Source organism: Colossoma macropomum, unplaced genomic scaffold, assembly GCF_904425465.1.
Source record: "Colossoma macropomum unplaced genomic scaffold, Colossoma_macropomum, whole genome shotgun sequence".
In the NCBI taxonomy this organism is placed as follows: Eukaryota; Metazoa; Chordata; class Actinopteri; order Characiformes; family Serrasalmidae; genus Colossoma; species Colossoma macropomum.
Window position 1 is genome coordinate 30774958 of NW_023494796.1, and position 23094 is coordinate 30798051.

General features: G+C 41.4%; 1 protein-coding gene across 1 annotated transcript in view; it reads left to right on the forward strand.

Annotated features, from left to right (window-relative positions):
- LOC118816742 (canalicular multispecific organic anion transporter 1-like) overlaps window positions 1–21993 on the forward strand; it is a 69886-nt gene extending 47893 nt beyond the window's left edge. Inside the window, exons 24-33 of the mRNA XM_036583306.1 lie at window positions 3081–3235; window positions 4797–4952; window positions 5213–5412; window positions 5556–5682; window positions 7267–7368; window positions 9739–9882; window positions 14186–14344; window positions 15938–16104; window positions 16875–17069; window positions 21526–21993. Coding sequence (XP_036439199.1) covers window positions 3081–3235; window positions 4797–4952; window positions 5213–5412; window positions 5556–5682; window positions 7267–7368; window positions 9739–9882; window positions 14186–14344; window positions 15938–16104; window positions 16875–17069; window positions 21526–21655 — 1535 coding nt within the window. The 3' untranslated portion in view covers window positions 21656–21993. The remainder of the gene's footprint in view (window positions 1–3080; window positions 3236–4796; window positions 4953–5212; window positions 5413–5555; window positions 5683–7266; window positions 7369–9738; window positions 9883–14185; window positions 14345–15937; window positions 16105–16874; window positions 17070–21525) is intronic.
- Window positions 21994–23094: the final 1101 nt, after the last annotated feature.

Consider the following 23094-nt stretch of genomic DNA (forward strand, 5'->3'; position numbering starts at 1 on the left):
AAACCCCACACACCCCCAACAAACAACACCCACACACCCCGACACAGAATAACACAAATCACACATACTGTTAAACTAACAGACAACAACACTGTGGCACGCGTCCATCCCCTGGGCCCCGATGACTGCCGTGAGAGCTGGCCGGTGAGAGCAGGTAAAGGATGAAATTCACGAAGGAGGCGGGGCCTGGCCAGCTCCCCTCTCTGGCGGCTGACGTCCTCCTCCCACCATCACTTGCATCCCTCGGTCATGTTTGGGGTTTGGACCCTGACTTCCCAACTGGTCTTGCGGCTGTCATCGGGGGACGGGCGCAGGGGAGTGCGCACTTCCCATGAGCCTCTATGGCAGCGCAAGAAATTAGCGGCCTCGGTTTCATTTTTGGGCTTTCTCTATTTGTTTTAATGAGCTATGAGTGAACAGTAATTCATATAAAAACATTATTGTGCTATTACCAGCGATAACTGTGACTTTCAAGGGTAGAAGGTGCATTCTGGGAATCCCTGTGGTGACAACAAATTGGACTGCTAGCCTAGCCACTGGTCCATAGGCTAACAAATACAACCAAGCTAGCGTTAGTTAGCATTAGTCTTACTCTCACCTCAGTCAGCCAAGACAATTGTATGGAAAACAGTGATCCCATCTTTATTCAATGCAAAACAGATGCTAGAGGCTCAGTTTTCACTCTTTCAGTCTTAATTAAGCATATTTACCTCAGATGTAGCGATGGAGAACACTAATATCCCTACTGAAAAATCCCATAGACAGTGTTTGTGTTGGTTCCTGATAGTTTTGTTAACATGTTTTGACCTTGTTAGTGGGTTGATATCACAATGTAAAGGATCCCACTGGTTTAAAATGTGACCAATGGCTGATTCCGAATGCATTTCATGGTTTCCTAATAGACTTGTGGTCTTGATCGGCAACCATTAAGCCAATTCTCATTAGAAAGCAAAAACATTAGGTTTTAGTCCTTTTTCCAGCAGGGATTACTTTCCTACCGACGTGAGCGTGTTGCCTGCACTTCTGTATTCTTTTTTCCCTGTTTCTCTGAGAGTCTACTTTGGATTGAGCTCCAACACGAGGAACAGAAAGTGTTTTCTTGATAATATCACAAGAGGTGAATAAGTGAGTCAGAAAATCAGATTCTAAAATGACTCACCTCTCCTGGAGAGCACAACATGAGCAAGGGCTAATGGCATTCTCACATAATGTAGCGCCCTACATGACATCTAGGCGGCCATTTTGGATTCAGTCTCTCCTTGTCCTTTCTGCTTGGAGACTCCGCTTTCAGTTCAACCCTAACCCTAACCCTAACATTCACTCTGCTAAGCAAAAAGTTTGGCATTTATTTTGTGAATAATAGCCTTTTCTGGCTAAAAATGGTGTAGAGTCTTCTTTCTTTCTTGTCGTTGTTAGCTGTGTAGCCTTTAGCTTGCTAACTAGCAGTGGTGAAGATGTATCAGCAGTTCACTCTGCTATCATTGTAATTTGCTCCCTCACTGGTTCTAATATTAATCACTAGAAAACTTTGTAACATCACTACACTACACTACAGTAATGCTAATTTCTGCTAGCATTCTATAGAATGTGCAGTGTTAAGTTAGCATCAAGCTAACTGGTGTACACTGACTTTCCCACGTTGGGTAAAATAGAGGAGTGTGGTGAACAACCTAACACTGGGGCACAAATTAACATGGACTTTTTACATGGTTAAAGAAGGTCAAGTAGTGTGAGCTTCTGGCTACATTGCCACATTTCCTAGCCGCAGTCTCCCACCAAAATTCATGGCGATTGGTCAGCATTAAATAGAGATCTGTGCCAAAAAGTGTGTTCAGATTTTTTTTCAACACAAGTTTTTTCGGTTACTGAGCCTGTTTTCGACAATGTAGCACCGTTTTGAAGCAACTGACAAGCTCACAGCGAGCGCTAGCTATGCTAAAGTACAGCCTCCGTACTGCGGGGTTAGTTGTCACACGGTGTTACAACTAAGCCAGCTTTATTAAACAAAGACAAATAAAGTAAATTTTGTTTTTTGTTCCACATGTTTGCACAGATTCTAAGATAAAAAAGCGAAAACATCTGAAAACAAGGATTTTCTTCAGCTTTATTAGTATCAGTTGTTAGCATTTCGATTTTAAATAAGTATATTGATGAAATTGACATTAACAGCTGGTAAAGCTGTAGTTATTCAGAAACACTGTTCCATATTTTACTGATGTGTGATGTTTTTATTTGCTTCACTGGACAAACATAAATGTGTCATTGTTTGACACACGGTCTCATATCAATGTTCATATATAATTTGATGTGTATCAGTCGATCTGTCTGTCTTATAGATAAATTATATATAATGCAGTAGGATTGGAAAGTATATTTCCTAGGAATTATATTGAATTAGCTTTGTTTGCACTAATTCATCAGACTTTTCTAACAAGTGTTAAACTGACCCTCTGTCTGTCACATTTAACCCACCCATGGGCTGAACTGTAACATTGTGCCTCCCGTAATTTTGGTTGGAATTGTACATGTCATGACATGTTATGGACAATAACATATATGTAAATATAAAATGCATAACAATTCATAATGCACAATAAGCATGGCTATAAAGTGTAATGCAAATATTTATATCCATGTTTATGGTGTATTATACCACCTTATGAATGTGTTCATTCTTACAGACGTGGTATTCAGAGAAAGTGTTACCACTTTATTTGTTGTTGAAGCCATTGATGGTGACAGTAACTGCAGCAGTAACCTGCACTGAAAGGTGTCAAACCATTAGTGAAAGCATAATTGTTTCAACATGAGGTTTCAATCAGTGGATAAAGAACGGTGATGTGTCGGGTCCTGAAAAAAACATACTTCATGCATTGCATTTATAAGCACTGCTACTCATCACGACAGCAATAAAATACATCATGCCCCGAAGAAAAAAGGCCCACTGAGAATGCTAAAGTAGATCCATTAGCTCATCTGCCATCCCATCGATTTCTCAATCTGTCTGCCAAAGCATTACCTGAAGTGTTTACAGAGGTCTTAATGGATGTGTATGACCTTATCTTCGCTTTTTCTGTCAGGTTTACTGGTGTTTGCGGGCACTCTGCTCCTGGCTGACGGAGCTATCTGTGCCTCCAGGACTCTACACACTCAACTTCTGTCCAACATCCTCAGAGCGCCAATGCTGTTCTTTGACACGACGCCGTCAGGCAGGGTGGTCAACCGCTTTGCAAAGGTAAGAAGAATCTACCTGTGTTGACTAAAGCTTGTGCACAGGGATTGTACAATATTGCATAGCTCTGTTTCTGAGAATTTTGCTTTTCATTTCCTTTGGCAGCCAATACTGGTGCGGGTCTTTAATGGGTATGACCTCATTTACATGTGGATTTTGATTGGTTCTTGTCTAGGACTCTAGTGAAAATACGGCTTACTGTGAAACAGAGACTGGTGTGCTAATTGCCACCACGGTGACTTGATGAAGAGCTCTTTTTGTGTGCCGTAGTGCTGTGAAGGGGTGTAACGATCTCTAAATTCACAGTTCTGTTCCAGCCTTGATTTTTAAACCACGGGCTGGCTCATACCTCATTTTTTTGGGGAATAGGATTTGAGATGGTGGGTGAAAAAGAAAAAAAATGGGGGAAAAATTGTATAGTTTTATAAAATCACCAACAATTTGGAACTGAAATTGGAAGCAATAAAGGCACGAGGCAAAGACGAAACTCAAAGGCTTATGAAGGAGTGAGTATTAAAGAGAAAACTACAAACTTAAGAAAAGGAGAATGCAACTAGCCAAAGCTGGGAGTCAAACTATCATCTGTTGGCGAACTATTGTGCTAAACAGCACACCACCAGAGAGAATGGTGATAATGCCGACTGAAGAATTTACCAAGGATAGTCTAGAGATCCCTGAATCACAAAGACACAAAAGCTTCCTTTTCAGAATTCGAGACTAGAGGATTTTAACCAATTACCAGCTAAATCAGAGTAACTTGCATGTAGAGGCGTGAACTCAGGACTGAGCGGAGAGTAACGTGTGGGCACCCCTTAAATAAGGCATCCCCAGCTGTCACCGCTCAACTTTTAATTAGTCCTTCCTGCCCTCCGGCTCCTCTTAGTGGCTGGAGGAGTCCCAGCAGACTGCCTTGATGTTACAAAAAGATGGTTTACAGCTTGCCCTAACTTTGAATAAAATAATAATTTTCCGTAAGGTACATGTGTTATAGTATTAATTATGAAATGAAAAATGAGTTTTGTTACATTAGTAACATAATGAGAGCTCAACAGGCTGCACCAGCAGCAGTGGCGGCTTGTTGGGGTTTGGATGGAGGGGGATTTTCGTGGTTACATTTTCCATAACTGCCACACAAGATTGTGAAAGTTTGTGTCGCAGTTTCGGTCTCAATTTTGTCACCTAGCTGTTACCATCACGTTATATGAATCTGGCCCCTTGTCTTATTATATTCCCTCATTAACCAATATTTTTGCATCTTTCTGTTTCTTAGTCATGACACTTTTTTCAGTTGTATTTTATGGGGTGTACTTGTTATTGGCAATGCTATTAGGGAAATGCTCCTTAAGATCATTATGTCCAAGCTTTTGAGCTCAGTGTCAGCAGGCAGGTGGTGAGCTGGCCAAACCTGACAATAACCCGGCTACCAGCGCAGCCATAATGACCTTGGTGTGAATAATGACCTGACACCAGCATCAAATAACTTTTCCGTCCTTTCACCTCAAAGGTGATATCCTAACAGTAAGTAGGACCAGCAGTATAATCAGCATGCTTTGTTCCCCTCTAGGATATATTTACCGTGGATGAGATGATCCCTATGTCTTTCCGCTCTTGGGTCCTTTGTCTGCTGGGAGTTCTTGGCACGTTGTTCGTCATCTGTCTCGCCACTCCGCTTTTCACCGCGATCATTGTGCCTCTCGCAGTGGTCTACTACTTTGTTCAGGTAATATCATGATGCGACCTACAAAGCAGCCCGATACGTCTGTTCATTGTTGCAGTAAAACCTCAGTGAGATTTTATTCAGAAGCTGACGAAGCCATTCACAGCTTCTGTGGAAGCTAAAAATAAGTTGATGAGTAGATTTCTCTGTATGTGGGTACCAGCTTGTGGACATGTGGACAAGTGTCTTGACAGGTTCAAGCTGTTATGCAGTGGTGAGGTCATCTCTTTTGTTCCTGCATGTTGTTTTTTTTTGTGTTGTAGAGGTTCTACGTGGCCACGTCCAGGCAGCTGAGGCGGCTAGACTCCGTATCCCGCTCTCCCATCTACTCCCACTTCGGAGAAACAGTCGCAGGCCTCTCCGTCATTCGAGCCTATGGGCACCAGGAGCGCTTCCTGGAACGCAACAAAGTCACCATTGATGACAACCTGAAGAGCGTCTACCCTTGGATTGTTTCCAACAGGTCTGAAACCTATCCATCTAGGACTTTTGCAAAGTGGGAAGCAGAGGTTCTCATGTCAAGCTGCTTTGTCAGATCATACTAATCATCTCCATTTTGTGAATTTTGTATTTCTTGAAAACCTCATGTTCCTTGTTGAATTGCAGATGGCTAGCCATGAGGCTGGAGTCCCTGGGTAACCTGGTGGTGTTTTTCTCAGCGTTGTTTGCGGTGATATCTCGAGACTCCTTGGACAGCGGCTTGGTCGGGCTATCCATCTCCTACGCCTTAAATGTAAGGGCACATCTTTAAAGCTGGGCTTACACTTCACAACACTTTTACCCTGGTTTTAGCCCCGATTTTCAGTCTGGCCAAGTCTGTCCTAGTTGGCTCTAGTCTGCAGATTTCTGGGTCAGTCGGAGTCGACAGTTGGAGAGAGAGTCGAGTTGTGTGTGAGGGGAGCAGACTCCGATTTTTGGCCTCCCAATCACGTTTCAGACCAGGCAGAGTTTATCAATCATGTTTTTCAACCCGACTCTGGGTGTAATCTACTGTAAACTGATCAACAACTCAAACTGAACAGATTCCGGCAACAGCCACTGAAAGCTGAGAGCGCAAAAGAAGGAAATACAGCAAGTAAACAGAGAAAAATGGCAGAAAGTCACTCACATGTGGAAGATTTTTAAAGAGCTGAGTTTAAGGCACAATCAAGTTTATGTACATTTAAAACTCAAAAATACCAACTGATCACATTTTTAAATCATTGATCCTTAAACATGTTTACCTGCTGCTTCTTTACTGTTTCAGCAGAGAAAACAGCAGCAGCAGCTCATGTTTGTTTATTTGGGTCTCCTAGTAGCGGGAGAACGCAAGAGTTTGTGAGAGTTTGCATGAGTTCAGTGAGTTCCGTTCGGTTTAGCAGCAGCTGAAAAGTTGAGTATTATGTGATCCCTAATTGTTCAGTGTGGATCCCCAGTATTACGGTCGCCCCAAAATATCTGCAAAAACCAGTCTGACAGTGTGAGACGCCCAGTCTTTTATAATCTGTTAAGACTTTAAAAGTCATGTAGTGAACCCAGGGCTTAAGCCTTAAAAGATACAATGGCACAATTATATAGTTACATTAGGAATTGCATTTACATTCAATTTACTGTATTGACAGGTTCAAATCTGCACTTCTGACATTTTTTGCATTGGCTTGATGACAACCAATGACAAACATCTCAAAAATATATAGGCTTTTTCAGTTGTTTGTTTAGTTTACCACTGAAAAACAACAAGAACTTTGCCTCCAATTCAAACATTACCTGGACATGCAGAAACACTGTATGCACTTTAAACAGAATTTGACGTTATGCTAGGCTACATGCTTAAATGTAATGTTATATATACTGTAAGTTGCAACAAATGAGTGGAATTTGCAATGAACGTGCAATTTGATACTTTAGTCTGGGGGAGCAATCATAAGGGTCTAAGAAGTCCTAGCAACCCCAATTATCCTGTTCTCACTCAGAACATGTTTCAGTATGTATTCTGTACTATTTACCACTTTGTTCATTGGCCTGTTCAAGAAAAGTGCACCTTATGAGTGTTTATAATTGCATTGAAGTCTTACTGAATAATAAGCCTTAGTATGTAATAAGAAGAGGTTAACTAGCACAGTTGTACAGTAACAATAAGCAGTAGCCTTTTTCTTTTAGTTTACTTTCAATGTACATTTCTACAGTAAGCAATGCGTGGAGCTTGTTTTTTCCTCTCTTTAAGCTTAAATCAGTAGCTGAAGTGTTGGTTTTTGTTCTGTGTTTGACATAAAAAAATGTCACAGTTGTTCAGAAGGTGAGATTTTATAATTACTTTTCTTTCTTCTATACATATTAGGTGACTCAGACTTTGAACTGGCTTGTAAGAATGACCTCAGAGCTGGAGACCAACATTGTGGCGGTGGAGAGAGTCAGCGAGTACGCAGAGATCAAAAATGAGGTACGTCTCGCTTAGAATTAGTTTCTGAAAAAGCCGATGCGGCCTCATTTGTTCTGTCAAATTAGTCAGTTTGTTCATTAAAAATAAAATTTATATTAAGGACATCTAACATTTCACAGGGCAGGAGTTCCCTGCACTAACTCAGCTTTTGCAGCATGACAGGGGATTGATCATTTGCTGATGGTTGATATGTATTGGAACCGATTTACTTGAAGGCTTCTTGCATAAAGGCTGCGTGAAACATGCATTGATTGACATATTTAAAAAGCAGTATTTCAGTATTTATGAGGAGCTCATGTCAGTATTGGCAAAAAATGAAAAGATTTAATGAGGGGAATGACATGAGTTAACATAAGGGGCCTTAAACTAAAGTGAGAGACATTTCTACCACTTATAACACTGTTATGAAGCATCATTCTGAGGCCTAAGCCCCATTTCAATTGCCCAAATTTTTAACTTACCCTCACCCACCTCGACTCACCACACAGATGTGCATCACTTCTACATTACACAAGTGGCCACTCATGGCAGAAGTGGACAGTGGCTAGTAAACTGTTTAAACGGAATGCGCTAGCATGTTAGCCTTAGTGAGCTAATCGGGTAGTAGCCATGTAAAGTTTGCAATGCAAAACGATTTTAAGACGTTTGAGTGTAACATACGTAACGTGTGAGTAATTGCTTTGTCTGGCTACAAACTTGGAGGAAAACTGTGGTGTAACGCCTTTGTTTTTGTTCTTGTTAGCCGTGCAACCTTTAGCATGCTAGCAAGTCAGCTAGCAAAGTAAAGTGATGAAGTTCGATCAGAAGTATAACAGATGGAGTAGGTTGTAACTTATAGCCCAACACATAGAATGCTGTGGTTTCCAAATGCTAACCCTCTGCTGCACAATGTTGCCTCAGGGCAACAAACTCATTTTCCTCACATTAGAATAACATTATACAAATCCAAAGACAACGATAGGGTTGACGATAAATAAAGGAGTTTGGGTATGTCAATAAAAAACATGTACTTGGTCATACTATTTCTGAATGGGCACATTTAAACCTCTTTAACGTTCACTATCAGTTTTTTTTTATTATGAGAATTTACAGAAATATGTTTGTTGCCTAGAATCAACATTGTGCGACAGTGGAATGGATTTAGCCAGGCCTCACCACTTCAGGGAGCATGGCTCTGTATCATTATTTCCCATTGTTGCAAAATGTTGCCTCAAGGCAACATACTCCAAAAAGACCCCTCTACACATTTTTTTTTTGTAATGTTTTTGAATTGAATAATCAGGTCTGAAAAAATAAATCAAGGACCATTTTATGCAAGAGAAGTTAATTGAATATTTTTTTAATTGCTCTCAAAATGCTTGCAGTGGAGGGTTAAAGTAGCCTGTGGCCTTATGGCCTTTGCTGTTAATTTGGGGTTTGAAAATGGAAATGCATCAGATTGCAATGGTTTCTGGGCAAGTTCTGCTGCTGAAGCCGACAGTAGTGTTTGCTTGGTCCCTCGCTCCTCTTTGGGCTCAGCTAATAGCCTTCACGTCAGGTAATCAAGTAATTCAAGAGCCCTTAAAGTGGCTCTGGGGACCCCCCCGAGGGGAAATGATGAGTCCAATAGGATGAGGACTTGTTAAAGCGGTACTGGAACGGGGGGCTAGTTAAGGACACAATATTTCAGGGCTATGAAAGATGATTCTGATTCACTTAATAAGACATATTTAGAACTGATACATGATGTGCTTAAGCATTTCTTTGAAAATCCTTCATAACAATGTTGTAAGCGGAACAAAGGTTCTGTTGCTTTAGAGGCCTTATGTCAATACAGTGTCATTTACGTAAATACAGCGTGTCATCCTGCAATTACTGGCATAGGCTAAATACTTAAAACTGGTCTTTTAAATTGATTATTCAGTGCTTATGCATGTGTTATAAAGCCTCTGTGTAGACAGCCTTCAAATAAAGTGTTATTAAATTATCTTATCTCTATATATGCACCACTTTAAAATAAGAATGCCTTTATAAAGAGTTTATGAATGGTTTAAAATAGTTTGTTCTTGGTTATAAGTGAGGTCATTAATAAGCAGTTATAACACATGAATAAAAAGGATGAGTGAGCTGTTATATATGATGAATTTAAATATGTATTATTAATATTATATAAATGGATGTGGGTTCACTATTAAATAAACAACAGGTGACTGCTGCCCTTGTTATTTATGTGTCATAAATGCTTATTAATGCTTTTAATGTCTTTAAGACCTAATTAATAACCATTAATATGGGTGGTCTGATTTTAAAGTGGGACCCCTACCATAAACTACAATGAAAGTAAACTGTTTTAAGGGATTAACCTTTTTCCCTCTTTGGTTCTCTCTTTAGGCTGCGTGGACCACAGATAACCGTCCTCCGGATGACTGGCCCTCTGAAGGGAAGGTTCATTTTGAGGACTATAAGGTCCGGTACCGGCCCGAGCTGGAGCTGGTCCTGCACGGCGTAACCTGTGACATTGAAAGCACTGAGAAGGTACAACATTCTGGACGCAGGGTCGATGCCAGCATTGCAATACCTCAATCAAAACTGTAAAGCCGTCAGGCTTTAAGAGCTGGCCGAAGTGTCAACACAGCTCTTAGTGTAATGACACAGCACAGATAGCCAGAGAACATTTTTAATTCAAGAGGATGGTGAGTGGGCCTTTGCACTGTATCCTATCAACAAGAAAAATGAAAGGTGACATCGGAGGTGTGGAGGGTTTGACACGTGAGACCCAAGAGTGGGTTTCAAACAAATAAGCTCAGATTTCATCCAGCTGTCTGTGGGAAGGGCTGGTGATCTCACTGTCCAAAACTAAGGGTCAAAATGCATCAGTGAAGGCTTCTTTTGAGAATCAGAGCTCAAAGATTTAGGTGGAGACCACAGGCAGTTTAGGGTCTTTTAAAGCTGGTTTGCTTGTCTGTCATTAAAGTATATGGTGAAATACAGTCCTCACATGCTTGTGAAGAAACTAGCTGGACTGGGGTCAAAACTCACACCCATTCGGTCACACCCATATCACTGACGTCTGTTTGAATCTGATTTAGCCCCCGAACGCTACCGGATAGCCAGTCAGCGCTCGCTTGGCGCACAGCTCAGCGGATTCGCTCAATGCATAGATTTTGGAGGTGTTTATGTCGTGGCCTCTCTGGGAGCCTCTGTTAGCCAGACTTACAGATGAACACCATCACCAAATACGTTTATGTGCGTATAGGTTTTAAATCAGCCTTTAGTACAACCTTGGGTTAAAACAACCCCATGCAAATTTCCACGTCAGTCAACGTTCCATCGCAATGTGTGAAAAAAGAGTTTCTTCTAAAGTATAGAGGCACCTGAAGGAGCATTTACTTGCATTCTCTGCAGCCCAAATCAAGTCGGTCCTACATCAAGTGTACGATTATACGATAAGTCGTGAGAGGCCGTGCGACTGCGATTTTACCACAGGAAAGAGTGTTGTTAGGCATGATGCAAAGTGGAGCTTTAAAACGGCAGCCAACCTAAAATTTGATGAAATACACAATTTTTCAAAAAATAATTTGTTATTGTTAAAATTAATCTACATAAGTATTCCACCAAGAAATGTAGTTCCCTTAGCGTACAGTATACGCTGCTAAATGAGGAAAAAAACGTTCGGACATCGCTGTGTACTGCAGTCATTTCATGAACTTTTTAACTTGTCGTATAACAATGAACATATGATAACAGCGCTGTTTAATACACAAACCTTTGCTTTGTAAGTACTTTTTGGTCACTAAATTACCACCACAAGTCTTATTTAGCACCAATCCAGCGGTGCCCTCTTCTCACACTGGGGCTGAATCTCAAACGGCTCCCTGTTCCCTACATAGTGCACTACCTAGGAATTTAAATAGTGGATCCTGCAGCCCAACAGAGCAAAATACAGCTAAGAAATAGTCATTTGGGATTCCAACACATCCACACTTGATAAATGATGCACTGTTTGGCTGTAGAGGCTGGAATTTCTAAACTTCCATAGCAAGAACACTATTTAGGGAGTACGGAGCCGTTTGGGATTCAGCCTGGGTTTGACGCAAATTCTGACTAAAACACGGATATTTGAAGCGTGTAAGTCATTCAAGTGACATTTTTAGTCTTTTATACTGCCGTTTCACAGTGAATCATAACGGAAGTACTTTAATATTGTGATATTAATGATGATAACTATCTTTTAGCCTGTTAGCTAGCTGACCAAGGGTTTTTTGTGACATGGTGCAGTGATATTAGCATAACCATGCCATTAGTTATTATGTTCATTAATAGTCATACAACAGTGTCATGACAGATGTCATAATGTTGGACGTCATAATGGTTAACGAGAATACATTTAGCAACTATTAGCAGGTGACGTAAGCTGTTATGACATTAAACATTATGACACATGTCACAACCGTTACAAGTAATGGTCACGTTACACTGTTATATTACTGAATACAGTTTGTCATGACAACTCATGATAGTATATGACCCTTTATGACATGCTTATGGCACAGTTATGTCATTGTTATGTAGCAGGGCTAAAGTGTTACCAAGATTTCTGGTGCCATGTAAATCGGTCATAAAATTACAGCACCTAACCTCGCCATGTAAAACTAATTCCATCCAAATTTTACTTAAGCATGTATGTTCTGCCAAAGCTCATCTAGTTATTTTTAAACTGTCTTTGGGTTTCGATGACCCAGGCCTAGATGACCCAGGCCTCCTCAACTTTGTCCAAATGGTAAAGAGTGATTATGCATGTATTCTGTTTGTGTCCAGCCTTTATCATCTACAACAATGGCAGCAGTGACTGTGAAAAGCTTGCTACTGCACGTAGAGTATGAGCAGTTCATATTTTAGTATTATTACGGTGAAGATTGGCGGGCAAAAAGACAGCTGACATTTTAGACAGCAGTGAAAATGAGAAGCCACGAAAGGCTCAAGACGCCTTGTACCCGCTGCATTTGCAGTTCAAGCTTCTTCCATCTGCCAGATGTTTTAATGTAGCTGCCAACACTCCTGTTTCGCCTTGCGTAATTTCTCCGTTTCTGCCTTGTCTTCAACAGCATCTCCCCTCCATTTCCAAAAGGTTGGCGAGGTCAAGTCTAAAATGGGTTTCCAAAGTTCACACCTTTAGTAGAATGGATGTAGGCTTTGATTCCCAGTGCGAAGCTCCAGTCAAAACTGTGAATGTTCTCATTGCTCTTGTAGATTTATGTAGCGTCTGAGTCAGTGCTATTCTTCTGAGGTCTCATTCTGTTAGAGCGGGAATCTTGGAGCTCAGTGGAGAATGGACTGTTATTTATTTATTAGGTGGGAGCTCCAGTCTTAATGTTTCTTTCTTTTTCCATCCACATTTGAAAGGGATAGCAAACGTTTTGACTTTGTTCAGCTGTATGTAAGGACAAAGACTCAGCCGTGTTGCAGCTGACCATGTGCACAAGGCCAGGATCTAAGTGAAAGAAAATCAGTTTGTAAAAGGGGCAAAATCTAGTGATAATAATGCTATAGTTCTTGTTAACAATGTCCGACTATATTTGTTTTATTATGAGAACAATTTTTGGTTACTTTCATTTATTTTAAAGGAGCACTATACGTTTCTGGAGAACAACTGTTGATATTTGAACTCAACAGCAAAACAAACACACCCCTCCCTTCAGTGCTTCTTCACAAGCTCCGCCCCCAAATTCATGGATGCGCATTGCCAAGGCCAACACGCTTTTTTAGATATTTGTGGCCATAAAACCCATCATAAACATTGTACAGATAAATACCATGATATAGCGTTAGAATAAACAATGACACCGCAAGTAATGTAGATAAGTTAGCTAAGATGCAGGTTAGCAAACTTTTGCTACAGTTTCTGCTGTGAAGCCGATCAGCTGCTATCACATTAGCAAACACAACAAAACAATACTGACCTATTGATTCTGTGAACCAGCAAAAAAAATGTGTTATTGTTGGCCACCTGTCCAGCAGGAGCGACCTCCTCATCCCTTTTCAGGTATTTCAACTCTCAGTGAAGCTGAAGTCAGCTTCTATTTTGCTTCAGCTTCTTGTTCGAATTTTCCTGTTCCACCTTAAAAGGAGCAGCAACTAGACTACATTGTGGTGCCTCAGCTTCTTGTTCGAAAGGTGGAACGGGAAAATTCAAACAAGAAGCCGAGGCACCTGAATGTAGTCTAGTTGCTGCTCCTTTTAAGGTGGAATGGGAAAATTAAAAGGTGCCACGAGAAATTTGAACAAGAAGCTGAGGCGCCTGAATGCAGTCTTAACTACTGTGCTTTTTCAAGGTGGAATGGGAAAAGTTTAACAAGAAGCTCAGGCGCTGGAATGTAAGTCTAGCTGCTGCTCCTTTTAAGGTGGAACAGGAAAATTTGAACAAGAAGCTGAGGCACCTGAATGTAGTCTTAACTGCTGTTCCACCTTAAAAGATGCAGCAGTTAAGATTACATTCAGGTGCTTCTTGTTGGAATTTTCCCGTCCCGCCTTAAGTGGTGCACACACACTGCTGTGGGTGGTCACTGTCTGGGGGGTCAAAACAAAACATGGGGAGGGCCGACATTTTCACAGGGTAGGACTTACATGCACGGCGTAGCCGGACCGACTATCAGAACAAAAACAGAGGAGGTCACATTACAACACGCACAGAGGGGGGCGTGGCTTAATTCTGTACTCAGGACACCATTATACCACTGTCTTTACATAGAAAATAGTTGTTTGCTGCTATAATCATGTTGAATATATTCACCTTTTAATCTATCAGCATTTCGCCTCATGAGCGGCTTCTGTTTTTCAGATTGGCATTGTGGGTAGAACCGGAGCAGGAAAGTCCAGCCTGACCAACTGTCTGTTCCGCATCATTGAGGCAGCCGATGGACAAATCCTCATAGACGGGGTCGATATTGCTAATATAGGGCTGCATGACCTCAGGAGCAGACTGACCATCATTCCACAGGTGATTGAAAGCTCTTGCACATGGACAGTCTGTATATCGTACAGATGTGTTTTTAAAGGAATGATTTGGTGATAAATCTCATTTACACAGTTGTACAGTTGTGCCCAGATGCAGCTTATCATCCAAAGCATGTTTGGTGCCTAAATGTATTTCTTTAGTTTTTAACCGGCGCTATGAGGCTAATGTTGCTAACAAACACTAGAAGTCAATAGTCACCCAAACCTTTTCAGTTAATTACTTTTCTCTACCCACTCAGATTGCATGTAGGTCTTCTTTAAGGTCATACAGACTGGTTTAGAACACAGTATGGCTTTCTGTGAATTATAAAAATGAACAAAACTTCACTAAACCACTTCACACTTCTCTCGGAACAAAACCTTGTATCTCCAAAACAGTTACTTTACAGGAAAAGGAAAAACATACTTTACTTTTAATGGAAGGGAAGGCAACCAGCCTTTTTTTGGGCCCAGAGTAATTTTGGGCCATTTTATTTTGGCCCATTCATCACAAACTTCACCTCTACTGTAAAGAGCAACAGGCGTTTTCAAATTATGTCAAAACATGAAAAACTACAAAAATGGAGATACAAGGTTTGGTTCCAGCAGCAGCGATATGCTACATTCTCTTCTGTTGTTTCTATTTATCAGCAGTTTTGAACTGAAGATGTATGTTCATCAACAGAAACTACAGATATCCAGATGTAACTTGTTGTCCTCAAGTGGCATTGTGGTCAGGGGAATCAGAATTCAGCTCAACACCTGTCGACTAAAATGTCTACCCACAGCATTCGGCTACATATAGTTTCTAGTTTACAGTAAATCTTAAGTCTTCATGAATCTGCACGATTTTAATGAAGAGCTGGAGGCAGTTTGAGCAGATTGGGAGAAGTTTCTGGGATGTAATAATAGAAAAGCTTTGGGTGTCTATTGGCTTCTAGTGTTTGTTAGCAATGTTAGCTTCAGCGCTAAACTAAAGAAGCATTTGGACCCCAAACACTGTGTAAAAAACTGTGAAAATTGCCTCAATTAGATTTTTCGCCAAACTGCCACCTTACAGCAAGAAGGGCCTGGGTTCGATTCCCCGGCCGGGCAACCAGGGCCAAGATCCTTTCTGCGTGGAGTTTGCATGTTCTCCCCGTGTCTGTGTGGGTTTCCTCCTACAGTCTAAAGACATGCAGTCAGGCCAGTTAGAGATGCTGAATTGCCCCTAGATGTGTGTGTGTGTGTGTGTGTGTGTCTCTGCCCTGTGATGGACCAGTGGCCTGTCCAGGGTGTTTCCTGCCTTCGCCCAGTGACCGTTGGGATAGGCTCCAGCACTGCCTGTGACCCATAAGGATATGTGGTTTAGACAATGTGTGTGTGTCCCTTTAATCAGGCTTGTGGTGCTGCATCCTCTCTTAGCTGCAAACATATTTCTATTAAAAGGCACATATTTCCTGAAATGTCAGATACAGTGGGATGTACAATAAACTCATTAGCAAGTGAATGTGCAGCTTCTCTGCAGGGGATCTTCAGAACGTGGCCAGCGTGTTATTTTTACCAGACTGAATATAATCCAGAACAATAAATTGTGCAAATTTGGTCTCATTCACAGGACCCGGTGCTGTTCTCCGGGACTCTGCGGATGAATCTTGACCCCTTTGAGAAGTTCAGCGATGAGGACATCTGGAAAGTCCTGGAGCTGGCTCATCTGAAGGACTTTGTGGGGAGTCTGGCAGCAGGACTGCAGCACGAGGTCGCAGAAGGAGGGGAAAATCTCAGGTTGGATTCCCAGTAGCAAACACATTGACCCTGCAGTTTCTGGCCGTTATTAATCGTGCATTGACTGCAATATTTAACACTGAGTTGCTAGAAATAGAAGCTCTGCTTAATGTGGATCATTCGTTTTCATTCTTTTTCCATTATGTGTTTGTTTTTTCACACGGAACTGACCTTTTTGCTAGTGAAGTCTTCTGTATAATCATAGTTTCCCCAACAGTAATTAACAGTTGATCTTAATAGTATTCTTATTAACATGGAATGCAGGCCTGTGTTTTCTGGTAGCGGCGGTTGTTAAGCAGATCTGGTCGTTAGGATTATGCCAAGCGCCAAGAACATGAGTTATGTGCCAGTGTGCTTCTGTTATTCTCCATGAAACAAAAGAGACAGGTTGTTGATCAGTCTCATTGAGATTTATTAAAGCGGTGCCCACCGAAAGTCATCTTTTAACCACTTGCATTTGCCGGTGGATTAATTTTAACTACAGCTGACATTTTTAGGCACAACATGGAGTTTTTAGCATGTGGAGAATGGGCGGAATGCAGATTAGCAGTTCAGTTGAAAGTCTTGAAGATGCAAAATGTTGAAATTTTGTGTGTTTTCTATGCGTATATCAATATGTTTGCTGTTTTTTTTGGGATCTTCAGCCTTAAAACAGCAAGAAAAGTGTTGAAGTGGGTTTAATATTACATTTATTTTCAAGGTTAAGAGGTGCACTGCACCACTGGATGCCTTGAACCACATGGTTACATAATCTGTGCTACTCTTGACAGTGTGGGCCAGAGGCAGCTGCTGTGTCTGGCCAGGGCTCTGCTCCGCAAGTCCAAGATCCTGATCCTGGATGAGGCCACTGCAGCCGTGGATCTAGAGACAGACGACTTGATCCAGACCACCATCCGCCGAGAGTTCTCCCACTGCACCGTGCTCACCATCGCCCATCGCATCAACACCATCCTGGACAGCTCACGGTAAGCAGGTTGTGGGGACGACAGTTAATCGACGTTAGCTCAGGGAATAGAGCTGGTTGGTTTGCTCGGCTAGCGTTTAACTGCAGAGCCGCAGCGCCGCAACTTTGCACATTTTTGGGCCTGCTCTTACAGATCCTTCACAACTACGCCTCTAGAGGCGTATTTTGGAACTGCAGGTGCAATTATGAGCTCGGGAATTAAAGGTAGCTCGAACTTTACCACATTATTCTATTTTTAACAGAGAAGCTATTTGTATAAATGGTCTCATTTTTGTTTTTTCAGTCCCAAAGTGCATTTTTGTGTATATAGTAGCGCCACAATTAGTGTACAAACCAGTAAAGAAAGATAAGAACACACCGAAGCCAGCGATTGTTAATAAAACTATTTTTTTTTTTACACATTTCCTCATTAATTTGCTGTAAACATAAACCAGTACAGAAGGACTTTTTGTGCTAAGAAGTTTGTACCTTTGACCTCTAAACTGGATCATGTTCATAGCCCCAGATTATCTAGACATTTTGTATAAATCCTTTAAATGTATTTGGGAAGTTCACGCTCTCATAATGGTCTCCAACAGCCTACTGAGAAGAAACACAGGCTGCAAGCTGCTGATTCGGTTTAAATCATAACCGATTAGCTGCTCGTTCACACAGCCCAGCTCTCTGTCTTCCACGCCACAGACTACTTTCTAAAAAGTTGCACACTACCTCCAATGCCCTCCATGTAATGAAATGCAAGATCTGGTAGCTTTGTAGCCTCTCAACCACTGTGTAACATCACATCCAGAGCTGAGAGTGTGGACAGCCGGGGTATGAGAGTGCGGTACTGCGGCTCTGCAGTTAGTTGCTTGGATTGGTTGGGTTTCTCAAGCTTCATCACTCTTGGCCGCCCCCTCTTATATGTCCGGCTATGCGAAACCCCTAATTAGTGTTAAAACTCACAGGTACATTTCAGTTAGACAACATAATCAAAGCCTTGTATGCTGGAGATGGGGGTTCAAGTTCCTGCTTAGGCAGTAATGCTTGTAGTAGCTTGTAGGACCCAATATTGTAATAATTTTGCCAAATAAAAAAATAGCAATTTAATGTCTTACCCAGTAATGTTAACTGCTGATGTAATAATATCTTTAATGATAATGCAATGCTTTATTATATTAATGGGAATTTTTTCAGGTTCAAGTTGAACATACGTAATGCTATTATTGGAAATGTATTATTGTTGATCATTTTTGCTCAAGTATGTTTCAAAAATGGAACATGTAATCCTTTTAAGATCAGTTATGAAGTCTTATAAAAAAATATTATTATATTTGTGATATAGAAAAACAATAAATCAGAAGTTTGAACACAACCAGAGGGTTGTGGTAGATTTTTCTCAATAATGTAATAAGGTACTACATTGTCATTTACATTACATTTGTGGCAGTTGGCAGATACTCTTATCCAGAGTGACGTACAGTTTGATGATTGTTTTTACACAGGTAGGTAAAGGTAGTGTTAGGCGTCCTGCCCAAGGACTCTTATTGGTATAGCATAGGGTGCTTGTCCAGGCCCAGACAGGGGATCAGACCCCAGTCTGCAGTGTGAGAGGCAGTGTTATCCACTACACTATACCACGTTTATCAGTAAAAATCTTATTACAGTATGACTTAAGACATTGCGTTACATGGTATTACATTACTGGGTTTTATTACATTTGTGTTACATTTCCACTTATTACATTATTAATAAATGATTACATTACTGGCTTCTACATGGCTGCCTTGGAAAAACTCTGTTCAATTATCACTACACATAACTGCCTCTCTTGATAAGACTGCCTGCTACATGCTGGCAAGTAAATTAGGCTGAATTCACATTCAAGTTGCCTCCCAGAATGGCTGTGTATGAGTCCAGTACAGAGTAAGACATGCATACAAGGCCAGCCCAAATTCAAGTAGGGCACTAATGTAATCCATTACATAATTCTATCCCAGGAAAATGTTGTAATATCAAGCTTTTATCAGCAAAAAACAAGTACATTTCTGAAGTTTGCTGCTGTGTCCCTGCAGGCCATCTACTCTAACAGATCTGCTACGCTTCGTTACATGAGCACTGATATTATGTACTCTCTCATCACCCACTCAAAAGATTCAAGTAAGGCAAGATTCAACAATAAGTAGTGTGTCTAAAAGGGAGGCACAGAGCACTAATGGCTCTTCAAGACTGCCTGACACAGACAGAAAAGGCTGATATAGTCTGGCCAACATTCAGAAAAGCCAGTTCTTTGTAGTCAGAGCCGAGCTGTCCCATGAGAAAGAGCCGAGCCTTCCTGAGACGCCGTAAAGCTGAGGATGAAGAACTGTTGAAGCACACTGCACTCCTCCTTAACGTGCTTATCAATTAGGGAAACAATGAACTCATTGAACCTGTAATGCACTGCAAACACTGAATTTGTGTCAGTGCACATGTGTTTTTTGGTGCACCAAGAGGTCTGAGCATGTCGGATGGAGTGGTGTAAAGCACACTTTCTGTGGAGTGACGAATCACACTTCTCTGTCTGTCAGTCTGATGGACGAGTCTGGGTTTGGTGAATGCCAGGAGAACGTTACCTGCCTGACTGCACTGTGCCAGCTGTAAAGTTTTGTGGAGGAGGGATGATGATATGGGGTTGTTTTTAGGGGTTGATCTAGAACCAGTAAAGGGAACTCTTAATGCTTCAGCAACAAGACATTTTGGACAACAGTATGCTTCCAACTTTGTGGGAACAGTTTGAGGAAGAACCTTTCCTGTTCCAGCATGACTGAGCTTCAGTGCACAAAGCAGCTCCATAAAGGCGAGTGGTGAGGGGTGAGTGGTGTGGAAGAACTTGACTGGCCTTCACAGAGCCCTGACCTCAACCCCATCAAGCACCTTTGGGATAAACTAGAACGGAGACTGTGAGCCAGAACCTCTCGTCCAACATCAGTGTCTGACCTCACAAATGCTCTTCTGGATGAATGGGCGAAAATTCCCACAGACACTCTCCAAAATCTTGTAGAAAGCTTCCCGAAAGAGTGGAAGCTGTTGTAGCTGCAAAGGGGGACCAACTCCATATTAATGCATATGGATTTAGAATGGGATTCATAAAAGCTCCTGTGAGTGTGATGTGTAGGTGTCCCAATACTTTTTTCCATATAGTGTATTTATAGACAGTCAAAAGAAAATAAGTAAGGAAGAAGGAGCTAAATTGAGTTAAAAAAGTGATTAAAGCTACAGAGAAGTTGGGACTCCTAGCAACCACCTGGAAGACCTGGTAGACACCAAAAAGCAAAGAGAGAAGATAATCCAGCTCCACTCTCGCTTCAGATCTGAAAAAAACATCCTTTCACTGTGAGAAGAAAACTCAGTGCTATGGGTCTGAAGGGTTGTGTAGCTGTCAAGAAGCCTCACTAGCCATGTTTACATGAAGCTTAATAACCCGTTAATAATCCAACTAATAGCTTGGAATAGAATATGTCCATGTAAACACCTTAGTTGGAATAGACTAGTCCGATTGAGGCCATTCGGAATAGAGTTTCTATCCGACTGATCGAGGTGGGTAATCCTGTAAATAATCTGTTAAATAGAAGAATAATATCCGAGTAAATGCCTGTATCTGATTACATTCCCTATCGGAAAGTTTAAGTCTGTTCTGATCATGTTCGCCACGTCATAGTGAAAGTTTATACCGTTCAACATGGCGGAGCAGAAACTGGTCTGCAGAGGAGACGAAGTTTATGCTCTGATCTTTAAAAGACGGCGGTGGGACGGACGTCCAGCTTATGTGTCTCAGAACACGACGTCTTCCTCTCGGCCTTCTTTAATAAGGACATGTGAAGGACGTTTTCCTGAGTCTGACATCATTTTAAAGTCATTAAAAACACAATCACTGCTCACTGCTGCTCATCTCGCTCTGACTGGACTCAGAGTGAGATGCTGGTTGTCATGGTAACGTCTACACTAAGCGGTTCTCTACGCATGCGTGTAATTTTGGATCTGATTACTTGTAGTGAGCATGAAAACTGAGATTTTCATCAGATTGTTGAGTAAAGTGAGAATAAACACCTCAGTCTTCATCTGTAATCAGAGTGTATTCAATCAGATTGGCTAAAATCTTTGCATGTAGACGCAGACAGTGAGAAAAGGAAAGCAGCAAATGCAACCAACTCCTAAGACTGAACTTTAGATGTGTAGAAGAATATCCCTGCTGATTTCTGAAAGCTTAAAGCAGCTCTCTTGACAAAGAAACAAGCTCTGTCAGAAAGAAGTTTCGCTCGAACAAAAAAGCAATAAAGCGGTGCTGTCACACTTATTGCACAAGTCATCCTTGACTCTTTTGACATTGCGTTGGTGGAAGAAAACACTCATCTTTACTCTGAACAGCATCTGTAACGTCTGATTTTGGGTCCAAGGTTGAAGTTGTGGCTTGTATTAACCCTTTGCTCTTCTCTTCACAGGGTAATGGTTCTGGATGCCGGGAAAATAGTGGAGTTTGATCCCCCTGGAGTACTGCTTGAGAAGCAGGGCCACTTTTTTGCCCTAGCCAAAGAAGCTGGGGTCATTTCGACACAGTACACGGCCCTGTGAGCTTTACAGGAGCGGTAACCCAGTGGACAGAGCGCTTGGTTGTGAAACTAAGCAATGATCCTGGTCAGTGAAATTCTGCTGTTGTGTCCACAAGCAGGGCACTTAGCTCAGTGTTGCGCTGGGCAGACTGTAGCTGTAATTATAAGTCCGTTCAACGAGCTGTTGAAGAAGCTTCACGCTGCTGAAATCAGTTTTTTGACCTGCTTTATTTTAAAGAAATGAAGGAATTAAGAGGAATAGAGTCTGTGAAGTCTGGTCGACCTTTTCTACTGTATTTTATTCTTGTTTGTGTTTGTGTGCAATCTATTTAGTCGTAATAAAGTTTTCAAAGTTTTTCATTTTCGCTTGGTCATATTTATTCTTTTATATCTAGGGCAGGCTTTTTCTACCCCCCCCACAACCCACCAGACACAGACATCAGATACAAGTATTTGTTTGAAGTTTTACACATGAATGCAACAATATTACTTAAAGCAAAGTGACTTTGCTATGCATGGCCTTCACAGCACTTTCCCCCCTCCTGTCAATTGCATTGGTTTTTCCATATCAGAAAGCAATTTTGAAAGACCAGTCAGTTGGAAAATTGAACAGCGGTCGCCTTTGCAGTTCATGACTCTTTTATAGGGGTCAATTCTAACAAGTGCTTTTGGTGCAAACTAAGTTAGATCTCTATTGACAGCAAATTTAACCTCCCCCCTCTTCCATGCCCTGGTTCTTTAGCCCTGTGCAAAAGTCACAGACCACTTGTTATGAAGTTACAGCTCATCACCAACATGGAGTAAATGTACTTACCTCTTGAAGAGGTCTGCTGAGACTTCTAGCACAGGTGTCGGCCATATGCGGCTCTTTTACTGCCCTGTTGTGGCTCCACAGCAGAATCAGATTCGTAGGTAAAAATAAAATAATCCTCCTTTACAGTAAAATAAAGCTCTGCTGATCGTTCAACACAGTTTAAACGATAAATGGTCTTAAACTCTGGAGTTAATGTAGAACTGCTGATTCACCCTTTAACCCTGAAGATCAGCACAGACTGCTGGTCACCATAGCAGCACAGACAACAATCTCATCTAGCTAGTAGCTAACGAAAAGACAAAGAGAGAGATTTAAGATGAACATGGGTAATTTGGAGACAAATGGGCTTTTTTGCATTCATGACACTAAAACTGTCAAACACTAAAAAGTCATGAGGCTGAAGTCAGTTTCTCATTTACCAGCTTCTCGTTCTAATTCTCCCGTTCCACCTTAAATGGCGCAGCAGTTACATTCTGGCGACTCCGGCACCATTTAAGGTGGAAGGGGAAAATTTGAACAAGAAGCTGGTGATTGAAAAGCGACTTAAGCCTCGTAAAAAGTCGGTGCTGAGTGATTGAGAGTAATTTTACAAGAAAGCGTCCTACTTTTGGAAAAGTTTCCTGCCGGAGATGTGATATATATAGCTA